At 36.0% G+C, this 22,200-nt stretch overlaps 1 protein-coding gene across 1 annotated transcript; it reads right to left on the reverse strand.

Moving 5' to 3' along the window:
• Nucleotides 1-3,569: 3,569 nt before the first annotated feature.
• On the reverse strand, nucleotides 3,570-22,200 carry morn5 (MORN repeat containing 5). Its single transcript, XM_073829865.1, has 5 exons — nucleotides 21,869-22,200; nucleotides 20,855-21,002; nucleotides 17,126-17,237; nucleotides 16,878-17,009; nucleotides 3,570-3,780 (listed from the first exon to the last, which is right to left on the reverse strand). Exons 1-5 carry the CDS (start codon nucleotides 21,913-21,915, stop codon nucleotides 3,683-3,685), a joined length of 537 nt encoding a protein of 178 aa, XP_073685966.1. The 5' UTR covers nucleotides 21,916-22,200; the 3' UTR covers nucleotides 3,570-3,682.

Below are 22,200 nucleotides of genomic sequence, written 5' to 3' on the forward strand. Positions count from 1 at the left end.
ATTTTTTTTTTTTTTACATATTTGTGTGAGCTTTAACTTTCTTAAAGTATAAATATAAATGTGACCTGGACCACAAAACCAGTCCTACGTAGCATGGTTATATTTGTAGCAATAGCCAACAATACCTTGTATGGGTCAAAATGATCGATTTTTCTTTTATGCCAAAAATCATTAGGATATTAAGTAAAGATCATGTTCCATGAAGATATTTTGTAAATTTCCTTCTGTAAATATATCAAAACTTACTTTTTGATCAGTAATATGCATTGCTAAGAACTTCATTTGGACAACTTTAAAGACAAATTAAAGATTTTTTGCATCCTCAGATTCCAAATTTCAAATAGTTGTATCCAAATATTGTCCTATTCTAGCAAACCAATACATCAATTGAATGTTAAAAATAAAAAAGACCCTTATAAGGACTTTAAAGATGTTTTCAAAAATGTTTCCAAAGCTTAAAAAGCCTATAAAGAATCTATTTATTGAATACAGCATATAATAATAATAATTATTATTATTTTTAAGGCACCATTTACCATTTACATGTCAACCATTTATGTTAAACACATGTCAACTATTTGTCAAATACTTTGAAATAAAATTTGCTATTAGAATGAGAATATCAGATTATGAAAAAATAAAAATATTACATTTTCTTTTGATTTTTTTCAACATATTTGTGTGAGCTTGGATGGTATTTCTTGAAGTATAATATAAATGTGACCTGGACCACAAAACCAGTCCTAAGTAGCATGGTTATATTTGTTGCAATAGCCAACAATACCTTGTATGGGTCAAATGTTTCTTTTATGCCAAAATCATTAGGATATTAAGTAAAAACCATGTTCAATGAAGATATTTTGTAAATTTCCTACCGTAAATATATCAAAACTTAATTTTCGATTAGTAATATGCATTGCTAAGAACTTCATTTGGACAACTTTAAAGGGGATTTTCTCAATATTTAGATATTTTTCAAAAGATTCCAGATTTTCAAATAGTTGTATCTCAGCCAAATATTGTCCTATCCTAACAAACCAAAATTGACCCTTAAAAAATAAATAAAAATATTTTTAAAAATGTTTTCAAAAATGTTTCCAGAGCTTAAAAAAGCCTATAAAGAATCTATTTATTGAATACAGTATATAATAATTATTATTAATATTATTAAGGCACTATTTACATGTCAACTATTTGTCAAATACTTCTTTCAATTAAACCAAATCAAATTCTCAATTAGAATGAGAATATCAGATTATAAAAAAATTAAATTTTACATTTTCTTTAGATTTTTTAAAAAAAATTTTACATACTTGTGTGAGCTTGGATGGTATTTCTTCAAGTATAGATATAATTGTGACCCTGGACCACAAAACCAATATTTGTAGCAATAGCCAAAAATACATTGTATGGGTCAAAATTATCGATTTTTCTTTTATGCCAAAAATCATTAGGATATTAAGATCATGTTCCATGAAGATATTTTGTATTTTCCTACTGTAAATATATCAAAACGCAATTTTTAATTAGTAATACGCATTGCTAAGAACTTCATTTGGACAACTTCAAAGGCGATTTACTCACTATTTAGTTTTTTTGAATGCTTAGATTATAGATATTCATATAGTTGTATCTCGGACAAAAATTATCCTTTCATATAATGTATAAATCTCAATTTAAAAGTCACAAATATGTTTCATTTAGTACAATGGTATTCCCATTATAGTATTGTTTAAATGAACACTCATTTATGACATGAAATACAGGTTGTATATCTAACTGCTACAGGTTGTGATGCCAAAATAGGATATTATGGCATATTTTAGATATTACACAAAGATTTGAAAAAAAAAAGAAATATCTCGATGTCACTTTCTGTGGTATTTTTGAGCCCTGGTTAATTTCTGTCTGTGGTATAAATGCATGGGCCAGTGTTGGGTCTGTGTGCGCGAGTGAAGCAGGAAGCAATCACAGGCTGATGGAGGAGCTGGCAGACCCTTCACGGGTCAGTGTGTGCAGTAATGACTCCATCACTGATTCCATCGCCATCACATACAGGAATTCCCTGTCAGTCCACATCACAGGAATGATCTCGTATCCCGGGTTCTGTTTCAAAAGACCCACTGAGACATAATCTTTCACGAGCCTATCCTCTCTTCGCTCGAGCACACACACTTCTTTTTTTAATGCAAAAGATTTTGCATCGCATTTCTTTCGAGCTGAGCAAGAATCTGACTCAGTCACGTCAACAGCACACTGAGCTGTATTCAGCTGTTGAATGTTTTCGCAGTACTTGGGTAGAATACAGCAATGATGTAACATTTTCTTACTTGAGTTTATACCCAAACCCACTATCCATCTATTCAAACACAGTTTTGGCTTCAAAATAAACTGTATGTAATGACTATTAAAACCTAAACTCATATAATGATATTTTATTATTTTGTGGTGTGCCACGTAGCTGTTTAATTGAGATACACGTCCAGTCAAAAGATTTTTAATGTTTTATTAAAGAAGTCTCTTCTGCTCACCGAGCCTGCATTTATGTGATCCAAAGTACAGCAAAAGCAGTACAATTCTGAAATATTTTTTACTATTTAAAATAACTGCTTTCTATTTGAATATATTTTAAAATGTAATTTACTTCTGTGATTTCAAAGCTGAATTGTTAGCATCATTACTCCAGTCTTCAGTGTCACATGATCCTTTAGATATTATTCTGATGCTCTGATTTGCTGCTAAAAAAACATTTATTGTTATTATTATGTTGAAAACAGCTAAGTAGACTTTTTTCAGGTTTCTTTGATGAATATAAAGTTCAAAAGAACCGAATTAATCAGAAATAGAAATATTTTTTTAACATTATAAATGTTTAATTAAAAAAAAAAAGAAAGTATACTGACTCCAAGCTTTTAAATGGTATAGTGTATAATGTTACAAAAGCTTTTTATTTCAGATAAATGCTGATCTTTGGATCTTTCGAATCATCAAAGTATCCTGAAAAAATTCTACTCAGCTGTTTTCAACATAATAATAATAAAAGTTTTTTGAGCAGCAAATCAGAATATTATAATGGTTTCTGAAGGATCATTTGACTGGAGTAATAATACTAAAAATTCAGTTTTGAAATCAGGAATAAATTACATTTTAAACTATATTCAAATAGAAAGCAGTTATTTTAAATAGTAAAAAATATTTCAGAATTGTACTGCTTTTGCTGTACTTTGGATCACATAAATGCAGGCTTGGTGAGCAGAAGAGACTTTAAAAACATTAAAAAAAACTTTTGACTGGTAGTGTATTTTTTCTCTTTCACTTCTAATAGCAATAATTAAAACAGACAATTAAGCACATATAGTATATATGCTACTACTAATATTTTTAAAAAGCTGCTCAATACAGAATATATTTTATAATATAACGTTTTTGCATTTAGATACACATAACTTAATGCAAACTTGTGTTTTATTTACATGATTTCTGTGGGTTGCAGTTTTACAGATGTCAGTTTAGTGATAATAAATATATATATTAATGTGAAAATGTTTTATTTTTAACTCTCAGTTCGGTTTTGGAATAGAAAAACAGGACTGACAAAACGAATTAATGTCACAGAGCTGCATCAATGTGTCATTCAGATAAACAATGGCCTGCCTGTGTGTGTGAGTATTCTCCAGTATTCTCACTTCTCCTCTAGTGTGTGGCTTCTTGGACAGTGGCCAACGAACTCGTCCCAGCTCTTCCTGCAGGTCCGTACAATCCAGTTGTGTTCCTGGTCGTCTACAAGGACAGATAATACATATTTCACTCATTCTGATATGGAAAAAGGCGTTCTAGATGTATAATAAAACCATGAAGTCTGCACGCGCTGTAAATGAGATACGCGGTGTTTTTGCCTCTGATTGTTTGGTCAAAAATCGAGCTCCGAAAGGCATGTGTCAAACTCATTCATATGCGGTTAAAGGCAATTTACATTTTTTACGTGCGGGATTAAGACAACAATTATGAAAATTCGCTCTCAGCAGCCTACTTCAGGCGACAATCAATCACTCCCTTTTTTCTTCCCCTTCGCAGAGATGATTCCGCAACCAAAAACAGTGGATAATATACTGCTTTTTTAAATGGTTAAAACTGAAAAGAGTTGCTAATTGCGGAGCGCGAGGTAGTTCTGCTGCTGGTGCTGAATGTGAGCGCGCAGCTGCACGCACTTGAGCGCTCACCCCCATGAACGTGGCGAACTGGGCCCATTGTTGAGAACAGGTCTTAAGCTCTCCTCTGATTGTCGGTAATTGCACGCGATGGCCCTAAACGGCCTCTCCACGCGCCTCCCGCCACTTCTACCTGGCTCCCGCGCGCGGCAATTGAGACTTTTCCAGCACGCGACCGGTCCATTCTGCGACAGCTGCATGCTAACGTCTCACTTCATTCACTCGCTCCCACCTCACGCTCTCCACATGGAGGTCACACTCGAGAGGAACATTTCATCACTATTTTAAACCAATTAATACCTCCGCGGATGCTTCAACCAATGGCTGATGGACAAGGTCGGTCTACAATTACGTCTCGGTAAACGGGTTTTGGTAAATGGGCCGAGTTCGCACGGTTATATTTGCACGAAATTAGCACCTCAGTACTTATTGTTTGCCAGGCATTCATGCACTTGCTAAATTCATAGGCTAATACAATCCTGTTCAGAGCACACATGTCACTCACATCAAATCTACTGCCAATAAATCATCCTCCATATCAGTTGTTCGGGGCTGAAAGGGGCTGTAAATTATACTTTTGACGTGCGATTTACATGACAGTAGCGTTTTAAACTGCGTAACAGGTAAGGCTGTATGTTCAACGTAGACGTCAATAAAATCTTACAAAAGCAAAAAACACATTCAAATCTTAGATGTTTACTAAGATCATTCTATTATCTATTGAAACACACCATAATATTAAAAATATCAATATTTATTTTCTTTTTTCCTTTATTAATTATGAAACGGTAAAAAAAACTGTCACTACTGAAACTGTGTATGTTTTAGTCCATTGGCTGAGACTGATTTTAACTATACAGCCCTACGTTATTGATCAGGAAATATGTTTCACATCGTTTCTGTAGTGACAAAACACCCAAAAAACAAAGATGTCACGACCGAAACTTCTCCAAATGTTTCAGTTGTGTCTGTTTCAGTAGAGACATTTTAGTTTTTTGGGGTATTATCCTATTAAATTGTAACCGTAACAGTCACAACTGAAACATTTGGTGAAGGTTCAGTAGTGACCCCTTTGTTTTTTTGGGTCTTATCCCATAAAATTGTCACTACCATAACAGTCACGACCGAAACATTTGGTGAAATTTCGGTTGTGACATCTTGTTTTTTTGGGGTGTTATCCCATAAAATTGTCACTACCGTAACAGCCACGACCAAAACATTAGGTGAAGTTCGGTAGGGACATCTTGTTTTTTTTGGGGTGTTATCCCATAAAATTGTCACTACCGTAACAGCCACGACCAAAACATTAGGTGAAGTTCGGTAGGGACATCTTGTTTTTTTTGGGGTGTTATCCCATAAAATTGTCACTACCGTAACAGCCACGACCAAAACATTAGGTGAAGTTCGGTAGGGACATCTTGTTTTTTTTGGGGTGTTATCCCACAAAATTGTCACTACCGTAACAGTCATGACCAAAACATTTGGTAAAGGTTCAGTAGTGACACCTTTGTTTTGTTTTTGGTTTTTTGGGGGGGGGGGTGTTATCCCACAAAATTGTCACTACTGTAACAGTCATAACCAAAACATTTGGTGAAGTTCGGTAGGGACATCTTTGTTTTTTTGGGGGGTGTTATCCCATAAAATTGTCACTACGGTAACAGTCACGACCGAAACATTTAGTGAAGTTTCAGTGGTGACATATTTGTTTTTTTGGGGTGTTATCCCATAAAATTGTCACTACCGAAACAGTCACGCCCGAAATATTTGGCTAAGTTTTGCTATTGACATCTTTGTTTTTATGAGTATTATGCCAAAAAATTGTCACGACGAAACATTTAGTGTGTTCCAGTAGTGACAAATTTGGAGAGAGGACAAATATTCCGAAACTTTCTGAAAATACAATGTGAGAATTAACTGCACAATTATGTGTACCTTAGATATTTTACAATTTGTATGTATACAACGTGTGGAAAAGACAGTTTTTTTTTCAACTGTGACTTTGAACCAGTTCTGTAGAAAGGCCCATATGTAATATAGCATATCCACAAATATTATCCCTGCTGAAAACTTAGTTATTTGTTAACAGGCCACTTCTCTCTTTCAATGCAAAGTTCTGTCTTCTTGACATCTTTGGGCCAATTTACAATTTCATAAAGAGTACAAGTTCTTATGGTCCCTACAGAGTTCCCAAGGTCATGGAAAAATACCAGAGAATGTTAAAATTGCGTTTTCAGTTATATAAGTTTTTGTTCTATAAAATATTTTGAGTGCAATTTCTATAAAATGATTTTTTAAAATCCTTGTCCAGTAACCACAAATGACTGGAATAGTCATTCATAAGTCATTCACAATTGCACATTCATTGTGGGAATGCTGTTTAAAGAACTGTCTTAGCCTTCATACTTCCTCCGACTTTTCTGAAATTCATCTCCTTGAATTTCCTTAACCCATACAACCATCTATTTGTTTTCATTACTAATGTTTAGTCCCTTTTTCTTGGCTTTTTTAAAAGTTTGATTTTCCCCTTATCAATTCATTCCCTTTTTCTTGTCTTTTCTCTGCTTCTTTTTCTGTTTATGTGGAAGTCGTTTTTATTCATGAGAAAGTACTTTAAACTTCCCCAACATTTTCCCCTCAAATTTATTGCGGTTGTGTGCATGTATTTTGTACAAAACACAAATGATTTCTTTGTTTCTAGTAATAATCTGTTTATCCATGCTTTAATTGAGCCTCCTTTCCTCGTGCTCATGTTGAGCTCTCACTCAGGTGGCCTACAAAATATGATACATAGTCTTCCACGATCAAAGCCCAGGAGTCAGAAGGGAAGCAGTAATTGTACCTTGTTAAAAGGTGTTTATCTTAATCCTTAAAATACAATCAAAAAGAAAAGTGTTTCCTTCCAGAATCATGATCATCTGAGATTATTTGAAGGCTTGGGGGGCTGAGTATGTGTATCCTGACCAGCTGGATGATCATCTCCTGTCAAGGTTTGATGTTACCTTAAAACAGTGACTAGTGGCTGTTTTCATTGTCGGTGGGATTTTAGAACATGAACCTTCAGCAATTATCACAGAAGCAGGAAACCACTGCAAAACATATGGCAGTAGAACTTCTGGCTCAAGTAAAGCTGTGTTACCAAAGAACAAGCACTAAAGCAAGACAAAAGTAGTATTGTTTAAAAAGCATAAACAGTCAATTCCCCAAATATTTAATAGGATAGATCAATATATTGCTTAATGCTAAGCCAAGCAACCAAACACAACATCCACGGTGGAGTTCTCCATGGGCAATCACCACTCGGAAACTATAAAAGTCACTTTTAGTATGAAAATAAACTGTGGATAGCAGTAAATATGCTCCATGCATTAGATTGTCTTGACAGGTCAATCAAATTTAATTACTGTAAATGGAGTGTATCAACCTCCTTCGCTCATTTACACACAGTGTTATTAAAGCGGGTTGTAAACAGGATTTCCAGTCCTATCATAAACTAAACGCCTGCCTCCTACTGCCGGCTTGGCTCCAGGTAGTTTGCTACAACTGAGGCACCCTATGTACTCCCTAAAGCCTATAATCCCGCTACCTCTGCTGGGCAAGGCTCATTACAAATGTTCTGTGTAATAACAGGGGCTTTAGTGACGCCTCCACTTGTGTTTCGAAGCCTTTCTAGTCAGGAAGGAACTAGTGGAATCATCCTATGTTCTTATAGCAGTTTTCCAGGCCAACCTTGTCCTCTTATCCTCTCCAGGAATGTGTATTGTAATAACAAAAATATGTCATTATGGAATTAGAATGAAAACTATTTTATTACATTTTCAGAAAAGAAAAGTGCCTGTGCAAAACATCCCACAATGATGCAAGGTGATTGTGAGTTGGTTACTTGCTGGTCCAAGTCAAAAGATCTCAAAAGAGTGTCTATGTTGTTCTGATCCCTAGATATGGCTTGGGCCCTTAAATTCAAGTCACCAATTAAAAACTGCAAATCAAGGCACTTTGGACTGGAGTAACAGATTTTAAAGGTATGGTTCAGCCAAAAATGAAAACTCTGTAATTAATTACTCAGCCTCATTTCGTTCCAAACCCGTAAGACCTTTGGTCATTTTCAGAACACACATTAAGATATTTTTGATGAAATCCAAGAGCTTTCTGACTCTGCATAGACAGCAAAGCAACTACCACGTTCAAGGCCCAGAAAGGTAGTGTAGATATCATTAATCATTGTCCACGTGACAGTGATTCAACATAATTATATGAAGCTATGAGAACACTTTTTGTGTGCAAAAAAAACAAAAATAACGACTGTATTCAACATAGAACATAGAGTTTATTCTAAAAAGAAAGCCATACACTACAATATGTGTTCTGAAAGAAACTCAAAATATAAAATACGTTTGGTATCCTCCAGTTGGATAGGATCATAGTCTAATACCACTTTCCAGACAAGGTCGGAAATTTGTTTTTTGTCAATTATAGGGATAGTTCACCCCAAAATGAAAATTCTGTCGTTAATTACTCACCCTCATTTCATTCCAAACCCGCAAGACCTTTGTTCATTTTCAAAACACAAATTAAGATATGTTTGATGAAATACAAGATCTTTCTGACCCTGCATAGACAGCAAAGCAACTACCACGTTCAAGGCCTAGAAAGGTAGTGCAGATATCATTAATCATTGTCCATGTGACAGTGGTTCAACCATAATTATATGAAGCTATGAGAATACGTTTTGTGTGCAAAGAAAACAAAAATAACGACTTTATTCAAAGTAGAACATACACTTTATTGTAAAAAGGGAAGTCTACAATATGTGTTCTGAAATAAAAATATAAAAGAAGTTTGGTATCCTCCAAGTGGATAGAATCATAGTCTAATGCCATGTTCCAGATGACCCAAAAAATAAATTCTGTCATTAATTACTTACCCTCATGTCGTTCTGTTTGACCCTCCATAGACAGCAAGGGTCAAGGCACAGAAACATAGTAAGGACATTGTTAAAATAGCCTATTTAACAATTGTGGAAAGTATCATGACACATGTGCGTGGTGCTGCCAACATAGACGTTGTGGTGCTCTTCAAAATGGCATTACGGTGACCCGGAGAAGAATTGTCAAAAAAAGTAATTGTTGTATTCTCATTGCTTCATAAATTACTGTCAGATAGAATGTTTTACCGATGTCCTTACTGTGTTTCTGTGCTTTGATCACGGAAGTACCCTTGCTGTCTATGGAGGGTCAGAAAGCTCTCGGATTTTAGCAAAAATATCTTGTTTGTTTGGAGCGACATGAGGGTGAGTAATGACAGAAATTTTATTTTTGGCTGAACTTTCCCTTTATTCCAAAAATGAAAATAACATAAAATGCCACCATCCATTTTGAAAACAGCTGACGAAAAGCAAAAATTAAGTTATCATTATATAAACTTGATGTGTAATGTTTTAAGTTTGACACAAGATAGCTCCACACTGTATTCATTGGAAGTATTGACATCAAATGACGCGTCACACATCACAGGTTAGAAATCTGACTTCAAGTGGCATTCTAGATGTTATTTCCAAGTAGGAGGTGGGAAAAATCTGAATTTCAAGCTGTTTGGAACGCAGCATAATGCTGGGGTTCTCAACTCTGGCCCTCGAGGTCTACTTTCCTGCACAGTTTAGCTTCAACCCTAATCAAACACACCTGAACAAGCTAATCAGTGTCTTCAGGATTAGAAACAGAGATTGTCCTACTATTGGGAGATGAAAGGGTCTGTATTACTTACTGTTGTACTACTTATAAAACAGCATTTGTTGGTGTAAACTCTAAAAACAGTTCAATCCAAAAGTATTGTTTAGTGTAAAACATGTTGAATTAGCCGATAGGCAGTCGATTCATCAAGCGATAAGCTGTTTCCTCTAAAAATTTGTTTATTCAGTGTAGTAAAGCCTCTCCTCCATTGACACCCATTCAAAGAAAACAACCTCTGGTCTCCTTTCCCAAACCGTAAGCGTTAGCTTTAGCCATTACACTTTTTTGGCTAAAGGTTGCAGGTTTGCCTTCTATTCGCTTTGCTAGAAAGTTATAGGCAGGTGAGTTTGATCAAGTTTGAAGCTAAACTTTACAGGAAAGTGGATCTCAAGGGCCAGAGTTGAGAACCCCAGGTCTGAAGCAAAATAATTCAGTGTGTCTATCATACACTGTGAGAACTCTTTCAGACTGGCTCTGACATTCGACTACTAGTGGTGACTCATCCAGACTGTAAACTGGGGCAAATGTTTGGTCAAAGTCATTTTGGTGTATTCCAGATCACCTCTCTTCAACAAGCTGCAAGATTTGAGGTATCATTCGTCTCCGCAACACAAACGGTTACACGCCAATGTTGAATACTTGGGGTTGGAGGTTTCGAACAGACAATAGTGAAAGAGTAAATACCACTAACCATGTATTTACTGTTATTTTGGTCATTTAAATGTTTTTTGGTTATATAATATTCCCTTTTCTTAAAAGACAAGCCATATGGCTTGAAATTTGTTCGGAGTATAGAGTTACTGTGCTTTGGTGTGCTTGGATTGAAGACAAAGTTGTCTTTGGTTGACTGGGGCAAAACAGGACATGTGGTACAGACTCAGTCTGCCTTGTGCCCATCTAAAAGGGCAGTCCTACAAGATACGCCAGCAACCGCTTCTTGTAATAACCCTCCCTCCCTGACTTCAAATGACCAGTGTGTTGCGATTCTTCAGGGCTTCCTCCCATCTGCTTTTCTCGTGCTCTCCAACCAGCTTCAGAGTTGGCCTGCAGCCTGGGCATTTCCGCAGGCCTTCCTGTCCAGCCTGGGCTGCTGCTGCCTAGGATTGCCACCCCCATCATGCCTACCTCCTGGATCCCACTGTTTCTCTGCCCCACAGCTGTAGTTGGACTTGTCCCTCTTTCCTTTCCTCCCAAAAACATCCTCCCACAGGGAACGTGGTTCCTTTTCTCTTGCCTCTTCGGCGTCTGCGCCCTCTGTGATCCTCCATCCTGAAGGGAAGCTACTGGCAATAAATTCTGTCTTCACACCCATTTTGACAAATGCACCATCACCTCCAGGCGATAAAAATAAATCCATAGGATGCAGAATATTCCATATCATAATACACTCCAACGCAAGAGTTGCCGATGATTTGAAGGCCAGATGTATGTTTGAATGGGAATTCCACTATGAAGACTATGTAAAGAATCTCTCAATTCCTGCTCCATTAGACTTAGGGTAGACGTCATGCTTAAATGTCATTGGCCGGATAGTTCACCCCAGGGCTGGGCAACTTCAGCCCTGGAGGGCCACTGTCCCGCAGAGTTTAGCTCCAACTCTAATCAAATACACCTACCTGTATCTTTCTAGTGATCTTGAAGACATTGGCTGCATCTGAAAACCGAGGCAGCTGACTTGTTGCCTCTCTGCCTTATCCGGCACTGACTTCAAAGGCAGCGCTTGCGCATGAAGGTAACTCACTTAATTGATTTTCGACATGCTTCTAAGGCTGTGTATCAGTTTAATGATATGCAACAAAATGCAACAAGCTTTGGTGATAACTAATTTTGTTTACAAATAATTTTCATCAATAACATATTTTCACCAAAGGAAACGAGATCATAATGAACTAAAACTCATTTTGAATGACAAAAACGATGACAAAAATCTATTGACATCTTCGTTAATGCATAAAAATGAGACAAAATTGTTAGTGAGGGACAATTTGTGAAGAGATTCATTCAGAACGAATCTTCTGTGTGGTTAGGAGGTTAGATGCGTACATATGAACTGTACGCCGTCTGTATGTAAGATGCAAGGAAACAACAGTGAAAGTAGTCTTAACCTTAGCGCATTTTAACATGGGATATCTGCGTTCACGAGCCCTGCAGTAAAGTGTCAGTGTTGCCAGTTCTTCTCAGAAAAAACTACAAAACAAGGACAAGCACAAAAAACACTAAAACACCCAAATGCTTTACGCTAAATTCTTATTTACTCCCGCAAGACACCAAAATCATGGTAACAAATGTGGAAGTGACTGTTGTTACATTCACACATGGAACGATAATTTACAGGATTCACTCCCGCATTTAAATGCGGTTGTCACTCCTGTAACTAGCAGGGAATGAGGAATAGGTAGCATCTTCAGTTTCAGTTTTTTGTATTACATCACACAGTGGTGAGTGAATTCATGACAGCATTGATAAAGCACAACTTCTTCAGCACTCACACCTTCAGCATCTTCAGTACAGAAGAGCTTTAATACCACTAAACGTCACTGTGGGAACCAGACACTTCTCACTGTACTCCTCCTCTAGCAACACCAAAACATTTTGGATGCTGTTAGATCTGAACTGATTGACTTGGTCTCATAAGACCAGAGCATGGATTCCCAGAATCTATATTTTGTTTGGGCCTTGGAAAAGGTTAAATGAGTGTTGTGCTTTGGCTAGACTTGGTAGTTCTGGTGTGGATCAGCAACCATGCATGTCACTTCTGCAGGCTGCATCTTACTCTGTCAGACAAAGTGTCACTCTTTTCATTGCTTTTGCCAGCACTGAGACACCTTCCTGGTGTTCTCTTGCTCTTTTTCTAGCAAATGCTCACTCATTACTAAATGAAAGCTTAAAATGAAGACCTAATTATTTCAGGGGCCTTTTCGCAAGTCCATTGTTTTTGAATGTCTGTGTTACCTTTGCTATATTTTCACACTTGAAACAATAATTTGGTATTCCTCTTATACCACTCTCCTCTTTTATGCTAAGAAATAAATCTCCTGACAGTTCTCTCTCAAGTTGTTTCATTGTTGTCAGCAATATAACACTTTTAATTGTCCAAAAATTACTTATCCTTAACAGTTTTGGTTCAACATACTTACCTGTTGATCAAAACTCGCCTTAAAGCTACACCATTATATTGAGTAACTTCAGGAGGGTGTACTTATTTTTGCAATGCAAAATTCTATCACTTTGATAAGAAAACAGTATTTTCCTGAATTATTTCAACATTCTTCTTTGGTGATTGATCAAGCAGACTTGCTGGAATATTATATCTCTATCTGTTTTACAGTTTTCTCATTCAGCCATTAACTAGCTTGTTTAGGTGTGTTTGATATAGGGCTGAAGCTAAATCGAAGTTGCCCAGCCCTGGTTCACCCAAAAATGAGAATTCAGTCATCATCACCCACATGTTGTTCATTTTTGGTGTTCCACAGAACAAAGAAATTCATGCAGGTTTGGAACGACACAAGAACAAGTAACTAACAATAGATTTTTCATTTTTTGGAAACTATCCCTTCAGTTGAGCCAATGTTGTTATGTTGAGCAGTCATAACTGGTAACTACGGCTTACGTGATACGTCCACTTTATTGTAAGTGGCTTGGGTTTGAAAGCTCCTACTTAGAACATGAATGTAAATGCAAATGAAGTCTGTGATGTGGACTCTTGTGGAAGCGGGTGGGCTTTGGCTCTGGGAGTCATAACCAGGATGTGGTTTAATGTGACAGGTCTGCACTCTTGTGTAAGTCTCGGTCTCTGATGTTTGCTCTCACTTTCCAGCCGCATGTGGTAAGGATGTAATCCCAGAGGCCTGGAAATGATCTGATCTGAAGACTGAACAAGTACCACACTGACGCAGAAGTGACAGTGTGTTTGCTAACCCTGAATAGAGGCATGGAGTGACTGACACATGGAAATGTGTACCAAAATGTAGAAACACAAATAACTGTCCAATATGAAGACATATACACACATACTTGGAAGTAAAATATCAAAACACTTGAGGCTGTGCTATGCTCAGAAGGAATATCAATATCTTTACCAATATAGCTGGTCTAAAAGCTAATAGATACAGACTGGCCACAAACACTCAAGGCTTGGAGATGTGTAACAAAGTGCTTTCCTGATGGCGACACATAAGGAAGAGCGAAAGACAAATTTTATTAGCGTCACCGTGTTGCTACTATTCCTTTACCGCACACAGATTCTTTTTCTTAACAATATCAATAAACAGCTTCCAACTCACTCACATGAGCTCTGTTTCATAGAAGAAAATCTGTATGTGTTTCGATACAGAACTCTTCTGACATCTGTTCAGGATGTGTCTGTCTTCCTATGTTATAGTAACTGTAGATGTATGAAATAGTCATGCAAGCTCACAATCAGACTGTGACGAAAGCTGGGGCTGCAGATCATGTTGCATGTGGTTGCTTTAGACAGTGTTTACCAAATTATGCATCCTACAATACTGGAAAATACAGCTAACTGCCAAATAATTCCCAAGCAACCTTCCAAATACGGATACCTGGATATGAGAGCAGGAAAAAGCTAAAGATGTAAGTCTGACACATGTATACACAGACCATTAATTAACAAAAAATGCAGATTGTCACATTTTTATACTCAATATGCAATACTGCAGACGAATCCAAGTAAAACTAGCTAATGTAATTTAGCTAAAACATAATCTTTCTGACTTGTGTTTATGCACATAAACACATGGCTGGTTATGTTTTATGTGCATATTACAAAAGAAACTGCACAAGAAAATATACAATAATACATTAAAGGTAACATTTATAGAATGTAATTCCAATAATGATGGTAATTATATTTTTTACAATAATTGAATAATATATGAACCTCTACTCAGACTGGAAAAATATAAATTAATAAATTAAATTAAAATTCAGAAAAAAATGGTCCAAACGTTTGATGTCAGTAGAATTTTTTTTTTTACATTTTGATAAAAAATACAGAAAATCTGTAATATTGTGAAATATTACTACAGTTTGAAATGACTATTATTTTAATATATAATTTATTCCTGTGATGCAAAACTACATTTCCAGCAGTCATTACTTATTACTTATAGCATGATTCTTCAGAAATCTTTCTAATATGCTGCAAACATTTTCAGAATTCTCTGATAAATTGAAAATTCAAAAGAACCTTTGTGTGTAATAAAAATCTTTTGTAATATTATAAATGTCTTTACTGTCGCATTTGTTAAATCTAATGTGTCCTTGCTAAATAAAAGCATTATTTATTTGAAAAACAATTCTGCTGAACCCAAACTTTTGGACAGTTACTTTTTGTTTTATTATTTTTATTAAATTTTAATTTTTAATTAATTTATTTAATTATTATTTTTTAATACACTACCAGTCAAAAGTTTTTAACAGTAGGATTTTTAATGTTTTTTTTTTTTAAAAGTCTCTTCTGCTCACCAAGCCTGCATTTATTTTATCCAAAGTACAGCAAAAACAGTACAATTTTGAAATATTTTTACTATTTAAAATGACTGTTTTCTTTTTTAATATGTTTTAAAATGTGATTTATTTCTGTGATTTCAAAGCTGAATTTTTAGCATCATTACTCCAGTCTCGAGTGTCACATGATCCTTCAGAAATCATTCTAATATGCTGATATGACATTTCTTCTTTTTCTTCTTCTTATTATATATACTTAAAACAGTGGAGTACATTTTTTTAGGATTCTTTGATGAACAAAATGATCCAAAGATCAGTATTTATCTGTCTTTTGTAACATTATACACTATATCATTTAAAAGCTTGGAGTTTTTTATTATTATTATAAATTAAATGATAGAAATTAATATGTTTATTTAGCAAGGGAGCTTTAAATTGATTAAAAGTGATGATAAAGACATTTATAATTTTACAAAAGATTTCTGTTTCACATAAATGCTGTTCTTCTGAACTTTCTAATCATCAAAGATACCTAAAAATATTTTACTCAGCTGTTTTCAACATAATAATAATAATAATAATAATAAATGTTTTTTTAAGCAGCAAATCAGAATATTAAAATGATTTCTGAAGGATCATGTGACTAGAGTAATGATGCTAAAAATTCAGCCTTGAAATCACAGGAATAAATTACATTTTAAAATATATTTAAATAGAAAAACGTTAATTTAAATAGTAAAAGTATTTCAAAATCGCACTGTTTTTGCTGTACTTTGGATCAAATCAATGCAGGCTTGGTGAGCAATTGAGACTTAAAAACTTACTGTTTAAAAAGACTGGTAGTGTATATATAAATAAACGTATACTTTTTAAAAAGGAATATACTGTATTAAATTATAAGCTTGTAGCTTTCTCAAAATACATACAAACATATAGACACATTCAATCAATTAATTCAGGTAACAAAGGTATTAATTCCACAACCTTTTCTAATCAATGACGTACTTGGTCTTGTGCTGACAGAGGGGGGTTCTGGCCTCCTATCTATAAGGCTGACATAATGAATTCACCTCAAATCAGAGATCCCACGTCGGGCACTGGAAAATGTGTTTTACATTTTCCTTGAAAACAATTCAAATGACTACAGCACAGAGGCATGTCTGCCCGAGAGAAAAGACCTACAGATGAGTTATCTTACAATCTCACTGCTCAGTCTATAGCCCTACACTATCTACATGCATTTAGCTAATCCATTTATGCCACTCTAATGCTTGTGGTCTTATGTGTTCCAGGTGGAAGGACCAGAGGCAAATGTTTGCTAAAAGGCACTTCAGATCAGGACTGACCTAAGAGAAATATATTGAGATTTCGTGGATTTCATGGAACATTGTGTAGGAAATTGTGAATGACTTGGTAGCACACACACGCTCACCGACTAAAACTTGCTCTGGCACTGCATGACGCTTTCTCTTACCTGCGTTCCTGAGAAAATTGCCATCGTAGTCTTTGACGACTCTAGTGCTGGGATCATAAAAGCCATCGCCGCTGTCATAGCAACCATCAGGGATGGCCCGCGGGGGGTCCCGATCGGTTAACTGGGATTCTCCTATTTAAAGACACGGTGAGACTTGTTTCCTTTCTTGGACGTTCAGAGAATCGTGCTGCTTAGCTATAAATGCTATAAATGATCACGCACAATAATTCCAATCATTTCAATCATACCTGCTGGTTTGAGGCCATTACACCTCTCAGAGTAGAACCGCCTGTCTTTGCCATCACAGTAATCCCAGTCTGTCTCTGTATACTCCAGGCCATCAGAAAATGTGTACTTTCCCTATGTGTAACAAAAACATTTAGTACTTACGGTTCACCCAAAAATGAAAATTACCCCATGATTTACTCAACCTCAAGCTGTCCAAGGTGTATGTGACTTTCTTCTTTCAGACGACCATAATCGGAGTTATTTAAAAATGTTCTGGCTCTTCCAAGCCTTATAATGGCAGTGAATGGGTGCTGAGATTTTGAAGCCCAATAAAGTGCATGCATCCATCATAAAAACAGGTTTCCAGGGCTTTCAAGGACTTTTCAAGCACTACTTTTTTGATTTTCAAGGACTTCAGTCAGAGATAGGGCTGTGCAATTAATCGAAATTCGGTCATCATGAAAATCATGAAAATGCAGTAATCGAGATGAAATGATTATTGCGCCCCATTCCGCCCCCTTACCAGTGGTGTGATTTCCCTCCTCCACAAAAGCCTAATTTCACATGCAAATCAGCAAAATCATGTAACGTGACTTTAAGAAAATGGAACGTGCTTAAATTTAATGTTTCTTTGATGTTTTCTTAATAGCACGTAAGAAACTTGCTCTTTTCTGTGTATGCGCTCAGAGACGGAGCAGAACATGGACATGTAAAGTTATCTTTTAGCTCAAGGTGCGCGCCTAAACGGTCAAATACACGCAAAAATATTTCTTATTGTAGTTTTAATAAGAAACAACGCATGTTTAACTTTTACAGTAAAGACGCTGTTTTATTTTACATTCAAATAATTACATTTAATTTCTGTAGTATTGTTAGACTACTTTAGACTTGCATAAAAGTATTCAGTATTTTTTTTTTTAAAAGCACTGTTTTTTTTTCTGCTGTAATCACTAATACAGGTCCTTCTCAAAAAATTTGCATATTGTGATAAAGTTCATTATTTTCTGTAATGTACTGATAAACATTAGACTTTCATATATTTTAGATTCATTACACACAACTGAAGTAGTTCAAGCCTTTTATTGTTTTAATATTGATGATTTTGGCATACAGCTCATGGAAACCCTAAATTCCTATCTCAAAACATTTGCACATCATGAAAAGGTTATTTAAACGAGCTATTAACCTAATCATCTGAATCAACTAATTAACTCTAAACACCTGCAAAAGATTCCTGAGGCTTTTAAAAACTCAGGTAAAAACCAGCCTGGTTCATTACTCAAAACCGCAATCATGGGTAAGACTGCCGACCTGACTGCTGTCCAGAAGGCCATCATTGACACCCTCAAGCAAGAGGGTAAGACACAGAAAGAAATTTCTAAACGAATAGGCTGTTCCCAGAGTGCTGTATCAAGGCACCTCAGTGGGAAGTCTGTGGGAAGGAAAAAGTGTGGCAGAAAACGCTGCACAACGAGAAGAGGTGACCGGACCCTGAGGAAGATTGTGGAGAAGGACCGATTCCAGACCTTGGGGGACCTGCGGAAGCAGTGGACTGAGTCTGGAGTAGAAACATCCAGAGCCACCGTGTACAGGCGTGTGCAGGAAATGGGCTACAGGTGCCGCATTCCCCAGGTCAAGCCACTTTTGAACCAGAAACAGCGGCAGAAGCGCCTGACCTGGGCTACAGAGAAGCAGCACTGGACTGTTGCTCAGTGGTCCAAAGTACTTTTTTCTGAAGGAAGCAAATTTTGCATGTCATTCGGAAATCAAGGTGCCAGAGTCTGGAGGAAGACTGGGGAGAGGGAAATGCCAAAATGCCTGAAGTCCAGTGTCAAGTACCCACAGTCAGTGATGGTCTGGGGTGCCATGTCAGCTGCTGGTGTTGGTCCACTGTGTTTTATCAAGGGCAGGGTCAATGCAGCTAGCTATCAGGAGATTTTGGAGCACTTCATGCTTCCATCTGCTGAAAAGCTTTATGGAGATGAAGATTTCATTTTTCAGCACAACCTGGCACTTGCTCACAGTGCCAAAACCACTGGTAAATGGTTTACTGACCATGGTATTACTGTGCTCAATTGGCCTGCCAACTCTCCTGACCTGAACCCCATAGAGAATCTGTGGGATATTGTGAAGAGAAAGTTGAGAGACGCAAGACCCAACACTCTGGATGAGCTTAAGGCCGCTATCGAAGCATCCTGGGCCTCCATAACACCTCAGCAGTGCCACAGGCTGATTGCCTCAATGCCACGCCGCATTGATGCAGTCATTTCTGCAAAAGGATTCCCGACCAAGTATTGAGTGCATAACTGAACATAATTATTTGAAGGTTGACTTTTTTGTATTAAAAACACTTTTCTTTTATTGGTCGGATGAAATATGCTAATTTTTTGAGATAGGAATTTTGGGTTTTCATGAGCTGTATGCCAAAATCATCAAAATTAAAACAATAAAAGGCTAGAACTACTTCAGTTGTGTGTAATGAATCTAAAATATATGAAAGTCTAATGTTTATCAGTACATTACAGAAAATAATGAACTTTATCACAATATGCTAATTTTTTGAGAAGGACCTGTATAAGGTTTTGGACCCTGCCATAATCATGTTAAATAATCTGGATTACAATATTGACCAAAATAATCGTGATTATGTTTTTTGGAAAAATCGAGAAGCCCTAGTCAGAGATCTCACTTATGGTTTGATGTTTCCCACTGTCTAAGAAAAAAAATCTGAGAAAAGATTTGCAAAACTACTCCGAAGCCCCGATCTGAAACAAGTGATCACAAATTATCATTTCAGATCAGGACTCAGAGCACAGATTGCAAATCATTCAATTCGCAGAATGATTTAAGAACCCAATCATTGTCAGAAATTCAGCCTGATCTTCACATGGTGTGTTTGCTACCAAGATCCATGTTTACTGACCAGCCAATAAAAATGACATGGGTTTGTAAACATTCAGGATGCGCGCGCATCATGGTTGCAGAAAACCCAGGAGAGATAGCCTTTACGACAAGAGAATTACACGGATATGCTACAAAATAGTTCGATTTAAAAAAGATTATAGATTATATTGATTAGATGTCATTTTCAAAATGTTCTCTGCTTATTACAAGAGCTTGTCACCCAGCGATAAGCACTGTTATTCAACAAAATCGAAGTTAGATAGTGGGATAGTCTTATAGATCTGAAACAGGGATGATGTTTTTTATGGGTGGTGGCAGAAAACTCACTCATTTTTGAGTTCAATCGAGTTATAAAGTCCGAATTAGGAGATATAAACTTGAATTTGCAAGAAAAAAAGTACGAATTGTGAGATAATAAATAAATGTTAAGTAAAAATGTTAATAGTAATAGATTTAAATAATATTTCATGCTGTAACTGTAGGGCTAACACAATACGTCCCCTATGAACAGCATATATTATGTAGACCTATTGTTTTAATCAAATTTATGCTTTAAAAGTACAGTAATCTTAGCAGTGTTCATCCATAGTATGTCTGCTTGAATGTTTGAAATGTCTGATGACAGTGTTCGATAAAAATGATTTGCATTCAGATTTTGACATCAATAGGCACAAAAATATTTTTTCTCTTATTCCATAGATTTTACCAGTTTACCTCCACTTGTTACCAGTGTTTTTCTGCAACTAAAGTATTTACTTTGTTAAATATTAAATATGTTGTGGTCAACAGCTGTATTAACTTTATTATCATTGACTTCATTATTAATATTAGTAGGAGAGCAAGACCTCTTTGCATATTCCTTTCTCCCAAGTTCCCTCATATTTGCTTCCATTGGGGAAATGCAGCACTCCTTTTCCATGGAACATGCCGTCTTTCATTTCTCCGACATATCTGGTGTGAGTGGGAAGTGTGTATTCGCCCGTCCCCTCCATCCTTTGAAAGACAACATGTGATGAGAGGACATTAGATGGTTTGATTCACTTCTTCTTTAATCTTAAACTTACTTTAGTATTCCAATAGTACTGCCAAAGTGATATAACCATATTGCAAAAGAAAAATATTGTTAAATTATACATTATTGCTTTTTTTATTTGAAAAATAACATATTTAAAATATGGCATGACCATTGACTAGTCAGTCATGAGAAATAATTAAAATATTCAGGAAACCTCATATAAAAACATAATTCCATGACCTTACATTTCATTAAATAATATGAAATAGTTTCACTTTATATTATTTTATGCATTTAAAATGTATAAATGTAAAATATTTAATCTAGCAGGTGCCTGAAAGAACCCTTGCGCCCTTAATTTGTTCTAGCACTTATTACATTTAAAGTATTTATTATTCACTTTGCTTTAAAAGAATTTATGTATATATAATATATGAATGTCTTTGTGATTACCTCTTTCACTCTTTCTAGCTTTGCGCATGAAGACAATTAAAAGCGAGACAAATCGTGTAAAATATTAAATACAAGTGTATCCCTTACAAAAATTAATCATGGTTTTACTACAAAAAAAAAAAAAAAAAAAAAACATGGTTACTATAGTTAAACCATGGTAACCACAAATTAACCTTGGTCTTGCTAAACTAACCATAGTTTAACCATGGTATTTGTTATACAAAACTATGGTTATACAATTACAAATGGTAATCAATGCGCCAAAAACATAGGTACTACACTTGTACTATAACAAAACCATGGTTAATTTTCCTAAGAGATGGCACTCAAATGAAATTCGATTAAAATATGGCATTTAAATGTTATCAGCAGTCAACAAAAGTTGATTTACCTGCTATTATTGTAATCTCCATCGTAACTGCTTCCCATAAACTCCATGTTGATGATAAGCGTGAGACTGTTTCCATGGAAACACAACCGAGCAGCTATATATTTATTAGTAACACTTCTCTGGGACAGATGTCACTGTCATACATCACTAAAGTGATATAATAGATGATACGTAATTATCTCAGAGCTGGGTAAATGTTTTGAAGGCTATCAGCAAAAAAGTAGTGCCCTAAATTTGCGTTGTGTTTTGAGCCAAGATGGCGCTACAGCGTCTCGCAGTTTCCACACGCATGACGTCGTCGAAAGGCGCCCGTAATGCTTCGCGCATGCGCG

This window comes from Garra rufa, chromosome 23 (genome assembly GCF_049309525.1).
Source record: "Garra rufa chromosome 23, GarRuf1.0, whole genome shotgun sequence".
Taxonomy (NCBI): domain Eukaryota; kingdom Metazoa; phylum Chordata; class Actinopteri; order Cypriniformes; family Cyprinidae; genus Garra; species Garra rufa.

What these genes read in the sequence shown, in the direction of transcription:
- morn5 (XM_073829865.1), bottom strand. Translation starts at nt 21,915, where the DNA reads ATGGAGTTTATGGGAAGCAGTTACGATGGAGATTACAATAATAGCAG. An exon ending in GGAGATTACAATAATAGCAG is followed by an intron (nt 21,003 to 21,868) that starts GTAAATCAACTT and finishes TGTCTTTCAAAG; the next exon opens with GATGGAGGGGACGGGCGAAT. An exon ending in AGAAAGGAATATGCAAAGAG is followed by an intron (nt 17,238 to 20,854) that starts GTCTTGCTCTCC and finishes TGTTACACATAG; the next exon opens with GGAAAGTACACATTTTCTGA.